This window comes from Oryzias melastigma, linkage group LG15 (genome assembly GCF_002922805.2).
Source record: "Oryzias melastigma strain HK-1 linkage group LG15, ASM292280v2, whole genome shotgun sequence".
NCBI classification, from domain to species: domain Eukaryota; kingdom Metazoa; phylum Chordata; class Actinopteri; order Beloniformes; family Adrianichthyidae; genus Oryzias; species Oryzias melastigma.
The window spans coordinates 10224819-10231490 of record NC_050526.1 but is presented as its reverse complement, the minus strand read 5'-3'; the positions used below and the strand labels follow the sequence as shown (position 1 = coordinate 10231490).

Below are 6672 nucleotides of genomic sequence, written 5' to 3'. Positions count from 1 at the left end.
CGAAAGGAAGCTCATGATGATAGTTGTTGATCATCTCAGCCTCTGCTCTTTGACGGATCAGACGTTTTTGCTTTTCCTGTGCCTGTAGAATCTGAGTTCGCAGCTCGGAGAGGATGGAGTCCTGCTGGGTGAGGTTCAGCTTCACCTCTTGGAGATCGGGCAGTGGCTGAACGGGATGGTTGTTCTGGGGATCAATATGTCTATTTGGTTGGGCGGTCTTGGCTGGACGGGAATTGATTTGTTTATCTTGTTGAAGATAAGCCATTGTTCCAGAAATATGTGACATACTTTATGATCTTGGTAAACAAGTCTGAATATTTAATTGCAAGTCTTGGAAGTTGATGATAAACTTTCCTCTGCTCTGCTGGAAACTCCTATGACTTGAGAACCAGTGAAACAAGTGAACCGAATTTCGCGTTCCGAAGTACAAGAACTTTTCTGAGCCACAAAAGTGATGTCATTTGAGGTCAGCCTTTGATCTTCTGATGACATCAAATGTTTGCGATCATGCCATGATGTCATTTGAGGTCATAGCCTTTGATCTCTGTATGACATCATTGATAATGTGTGTCATCATCTGATGATGTCATTTCATGAGTCGGTTAATGAGTCATGTGATGTTTGACAGAAATCAACTCAACTCCTTCCTGTCATTCAAACCAATGAGAGCAGACAGTGTTTACATGCATTCAAAACAATAAAAACATCAAACATCTCCTGAACCTCACGACTTCTCCCACAGAATGAGGTCGTGTTGCTCTTCTCATTTTTTCATGAAAATGTTACCTTTAGAAATACTTTTAGTCATTCAGAAAACTACAGGTTTGAGGTCCTTCAAAGATTTTCTCAGTACGGGGGGATCTTTCTCTCTGAAGGAGGATCTGTTAATACAGACATTTGAAACTGAACAAAAATAGTTAGTTTTCTCTAGTCCTGATGCGGCCTGGCCTCACCCAGACTCCGCCTCCAGCAGCACCGGCAGAATTGAGTTGAGACCCCTGGTGTGGACCATTCAAACTCAACACAGAAAGGAGCCAGCAGAGATTTGAACCAGAGAGTTAGCTGTGAGATGAGAGTGCTAACCTCCATATCACTGGATAGCCTAGAAAAAGCTTTGCTAGAGTTTTATTTATTTTTTAAATCAAGCTACAGCATCATTTTTCAATACAAGTTTAAAATTTTAATATAATACTATTTATTATAAATACCTAAAACATATTTTTTGTCTGTTAGTGTCTGTTTATGCCAAAAAAAGACTTTCAAACTTAATGTTATGATGCAGCTACCATGATTTATTCTTGGAGACAATCCCAAATAAAAGCTTTGACACATGGATCACAGGGCTTAGATAGCAGTTACACATCAAATAAGGACGGCATGAAAACAACTGGCAACACTTGCTGACTTGATAGTCGTTCATTCAAGTAAATGATTTCTGGGGGAACTTTCATAACTTGCTGATTCACTGAGGATTAAAGTATAACCAAAAAACAGCAAAAAAAACTGAATATTGAATCCGTCAAACTTGGTCTTTAGTAAAAACTTTAAGGTGAAAGTCTCATTTCCTCTTCATGACAACTTGGGAAAAATGCTTCAATGCTTTTTGTGAAATATTCAGTTACATAAAAGCATTAGTTTGAAACTGACTTCACAGTCAGGTAATTGAGTGGATAGGATGTAGAACACATCATAAAACCCTCAATTGTTCCTTTAAACTTGAAATTGTAGGCTTTGTTCACCACAGCGGGACTCCACTTTACCGCCTGTATACAGAACACATCTGGAAGCTTGTGTTTTATTGGCTCCAACTGGTTGAGTCTGGGCTTTTTTACTTTTTTGGATTGGTTCTGTGTACCTGCAAATGTCCCTTCTCTGATTATCTGATTATCTGAAATAATAACCCAAAACTAGTTTACATTTGTAGCTTTGTGTCATGACGTCAGGCTGCAGATAGACACACTGATCACATTTTACTTAAATAATACAGAAAAATATAAATATAGATACAAATTAAAACTGGAGGCTTTTTTTTTCTTTATTACGCAATTTTTACCAAATATCTCTGGATTTCCAGACTTGGTGGAATGTCATGTATCACTTTGTAAAATCTGTTACTTTGCAAGCATTAATAAGAGCTGAATATTAGTGTCTGTTAAAGTCTCTGTATGAATATTCTGCTAAAGCATTTGCACATTTAAATAATGTGCTAACTTTAATTGTCATTTGTGGTTCTTGCATTCATTTGAGCACATTGTGGTGTTTGCAGCTCATCAGACGTGTTCTTTCCCTGGTTCCGTCTCGTGTCTCTTCTTATTAAATGCATTGCATTTAGCAACAAATCCACAAAAATTCTGCCACATAAAGTGTCTCTTCCATTATGGATGTTATTTAAAGTAATTAAGTTAACTGACAACGTTGTCTGTGTAATTTGCATTTTGTCCAAATTAATAGAGTGTAAAAATATAAAAAGAGGAATCTTGGGGTTAATTTATCACCTCTAATTAGTCTGTTTATAATGCATGGCCTATTATTCACTTCATTGTGACTGCTTTATTATATATGCTATATATTCATTTTGTCACTGACTGTTTTTTCTGCTCTGTTTCAGGCTCTGATTGGAAGACACTTTTATTGTCTAGAAAAGAAAAATCATTGGGGACAAAAAGTGTTCGGTGATGAGTATCTGCAAACATCGGGCCCATCCCAGCAAATGAAGTAGGCGGCTCTTCGTCAATATTTGTTGGTAAAAACAAAGAGAAGAAGAAGAAAGATCACTGGAAGGAGAGGAGCCTGAAAGTTGAGGCTGGAGTAACGAACGCTGCCGCTCAGGTTGGAAAAGATGGCAGCGCTGATGATAAAGCAGCAGGGCTGTGGGTTCCTGAGGGTCCTTCTGCTGCTGTTGGGGGTCTCTGTGGTCTGCACCGTCGCGTTCGGAACCGGGAGTCGCAGACTGGACCACCGGAATCACAAACACAGACATCCAGGTATACTGCCCCAGACTTGTTCTTTAAGCAGGAAATAACCAACTGAATGTGTGATTAGTTTTGATTGTGAAACATGAAAGTCCTCTGGTGCAGATTTTTTTCATGAGAATCTGGCCACGGAGAAGAAATATGGCGCTCGAAAATTGATAGATGGAAGTCCCTCCCCCTGCCGGAGCCAGCCACAAAAAAACATTGGCTAGAAGTCCTCGAAACCGAACCCCCGTTTTAAGCCTCCGACCTTTTTTCCCTTTGACAAACCGTAACTGCTTACGTGATCAACGGATTCACAGAGAAATATTGGCATTTTGTTTGCTCTAAGCAGCTGATTAACAAGGAAAATGCTTTATTTCTAAAGCTTTATCTCCAGAGGAAAACGGGTGTACCCAGCCAGCAAGGCCAAGTGGGCCCCATTTGGTTTAAAAATGGCAGAAAATGTGGGCCCCAAATGGGTGTGTCCACAGTTTCTGTGGTGGCCCCACCAGTGTTTGTCCACATTGGCTTAAGTGGGCACCCAGTGGGTATGGCTAGCTACGCTAGCCAACCGCCCGGTGGACAGCGTAGTTTGCTAGCTAGCTCTATTGCACTGAGCTAGCAAACTCCCTGTAGCAAGCTAGCAAGTTCTACTGTATCAAGCTAACAAGATCTGCTGTATCGAGCTAGCAAGATCTGCTGTATCAAGCTAGTGAGCTTCACTGTATCGAGCTAGCAAGCTCCGCTGTATCAAGCTAACAAGATCCGCTGTATCGAGCTAGCGAGCTTCACTGTATCGAGCTAGCAAGATCCGCTGTATCGAGCTAGCAAGCTCCGCTGTATCGAGCTAGCGAGCTCCTCTGTCCACCAGGTGGCTGGCTAGCATAGCGAGCCTACTCACTGAGTGTCACCACGGAAACTGGAGAAACCCATTTGATTTTAAACTATCTTGGGCCCACCTGGTCTTTCTGGCTGGGATATAGTTATACAAATTAGAACACTTGTTAATATTGACTAGACAGAAACAAAACGATTAACATTTTCTGTCCTATTTGAAGCTCATCTTGCACACTAAACTGTTAGACAGTTACAGTTCATTCACATTTAAAAGCTTAAAAGTTGATAGTTCTGAAAAGTTTTTAAAATATAATTTTTAAAGGGTTTCCTAAAGTTAATTAAATTTCTTCTTATGCAACTGGATAAAGTTGTGAAATTTCCGCTTCTGGCTATAGATTGTTTCTGGCGCCATCTTGCATGTGACCAGAGGCCCTTGATTTTTTTGAAGGATAGGTTCTGCGTTCTGTCGCTCCATGAAAACAGTCTGCTCCTGTTTGCCACTGAGCAGCTTCACTGCAGCAAACTGAGGTTAAGTGCTGTTCTAAGAGACACCTAAAACACAACTTACTGAAGTGTTTGTTGTTCCCACAACCCACCCACATTATCTCATCTGGGATTTGAACTTGTGACCCATAATTCAAAAGCAGTCCTGTTCATAATGTTACTGTTTTCCACCCACTTTTAAGTTCTGTAAGCTGGAAAAAAAAAACTTCTGCTGTGTAAATTCATTCCCTTTTAACTCAATCTGGATTCCTTTTCTAAATTGGGATCACAGACCACATTGGGAAATCCTTTAATTTACATCAAATGCAACACATGAGCTTCACCTAGAACTGTCATGTTACATGTGCTTTTTTTTTTATTTTTTTGTGTTTCTAGGTCACTCGTCATTGCACAAACACAGACAAAGAACAGGAAAGGAAGGACAGGTTCTCCACAGATCCAAACGAGGATGGGTCTGGAATCAATTCTTTGTCATTGAGGAGTACACTGGACCTGACCCAGTTCTGGTGGGCAGGGTGAGTTTAAAGGCTTTACTTGAAATAAAAATGAATACCTAAAAAGCCACTTGGTCCTGCAGCCACAGTCATAGTGCAGCCTCTCTATCAAGACTCAAATGTGTTTTTTCCCATTTACTGAGGAGTACAAGACAGATGGTATTTAATGCTAAAAATGAAAGGTGACTCGATTTTACACCAACATTACTTAGTCTGAGCAGTCACTCCTCATAGTCGTCCAGAAAATGATTTTTGTGATGATTCATTTATTTTTTTATATAAGAAATGATTTAACACAGAAAAACAAGTCAAAGGAATATTGAACATCTGACGTTATTGTAGAAATGAGCGTTTGATGGACACTTTTATCTGTTTGTTTCATTTGATCAGAATATTTGCTTTCTGGTTTTCTTCCATCCTTTATTCTCTATTGTCCACAAAACCTCAAAAACACATGCGAACATGTGGTGATCACCTGTTTGTTTCTTGTTTTCTTACAGCTCCACTCAGACGTAGACTCAGGTGATGGCAACATCAAATACATTCTGTCAGGCGAAGGTGCCGGAACAATCTTTGTGATTGATGACCGGACCGGAAACATCCATGCTACAAAAACGTTGGACCGCGAGGAGCAGGCCCAGTACACCTTAACGGCCCAGGCTGTGGCCAGAGACACCAATAAGCCCCTGGAGCCCCCCTCAGAGTTTATAGTGAAGGTTCAGGACATTAATGATAATCCACCAGAGTTTCTCCACGGGCCGTACCATGCCAGGGTGCCAGAGATGTCCAATGTAGGTGAGTGGTACCATCATGTCAGGAAGTATTTGTAGGTAAAGTCAAATGAATCCAGGAAAACTTCATTCAAACAGCAACAATAGAACTTTTTAGAATTGTTCACATGGTTTTCAACAGATATACTGAGACTCGAAAAAGGTTGACTGTTTAACCTGAAAAGCCCTGATGGTTATACAGATTAAACAATCTCTCCCAGCAGTTTTATAGCAAAGATTTGCCTGAACAAGACCAGCTTCCACTGGTGTCCACCTAACATTGTTGTCAAGAATAACATCTATTTTACAAAATAGACAAAGTCAGATTTAGATATTCAAGGTTTACAGTGGTCATATTAATATTTTCACCAAACTCATGGTTCGGATCATGTCACAGATTTAGAGTCATGGTTCAGATCATTTTCATTCTCGGTAAAAAGGAAAAAAAATAAAATAAAAATATTTTTTGAAAAGTGTTTTAAAGTACTTCAAAACACACAAATTTATATCACATCCAAATATAAGTCCATTGAGGCCTATTTCAAGCCAAAGGTTGTCTTTTGGCCCACCAAGTCGTGGCCGCAGAAGCTGCGGAGTGTTTAGTGAAAATCCCTTGCTGGTTTCCAAATGATTCTCTATGGTGTTCAGAAACTCTATGGCTGTAATATACTATCAGCCTCTTGGTGGCGCTGTTAGCAATTTATTTGCCTGCGGCTATAGGTAAAACAACCCACAAGTGAGTCAGCCCCGGTCACTTTTGATGCTTTTAGTTGACTTTTTCAGCTGGCTAAGATGGAGCAACAACGGCAAACGGATAAAGTCAAAGACCAGCTCTACAGCTCTAATTCGGATCCCAGTTTGCTGTTTTCATTGGAAGAAAGTTTATTTAGATTGCTCTTGTTTTTCAATTAAAAATGTCCAGTGAGGCCTTGGTGTTAAAGGTTTCAAATGCAAATGTTACTTACTTTTTATTCTTACTAATGTGTCTTACCTTAATGAATACAGGATCAAAATAAACAAATTAAACCATATTCTTTATTTTTTCCTTTTATTTCATGACATGCAAAAAAATATTGTATTTGGCTCCTCTTAGATTAAAAAAAGTTGGGTACA

At 39.6% G+C, this 6672-nt stretch overlaps 1 protein-coding gene across 2 annotated transcripts in view; it reads left to right on the top strand.

Annotated features, from left to right (window-relative positions):
- The window catches only part of LOC112161900 (cadherin 11, type 2, OB-cadherin (osteoblast)), a 264903-nt gene that overhangs the window by 223208 nt on the left and 35023 nt on the right, over positions 1-6672 (top strand). Inside the window, exons 1-4 of one of the 2 annotated variants that reach the window (XM_036215492.1) lie at positions 386-466; positions 2609-2984; positions 4671-4810; positions 5290-5584. In XM_036215492.1, coding sequence (XP_036071385.1) covers positions 2840-2984; positions 4671-4810; positions 5290-5584 — 580 coding nt within the window. In that variant the 5' untranslated portion in view covers positions 386-466; positions 2609-2839. Of the gene's footprint in view, positions 1-385; positions 467-2608; positions 2985-4670; positions 4811-5289; positions 5585-6672 lie in introns of those variants that run through there. The other variant, XM_024297437.2, reaches the window with a different exon arrangement.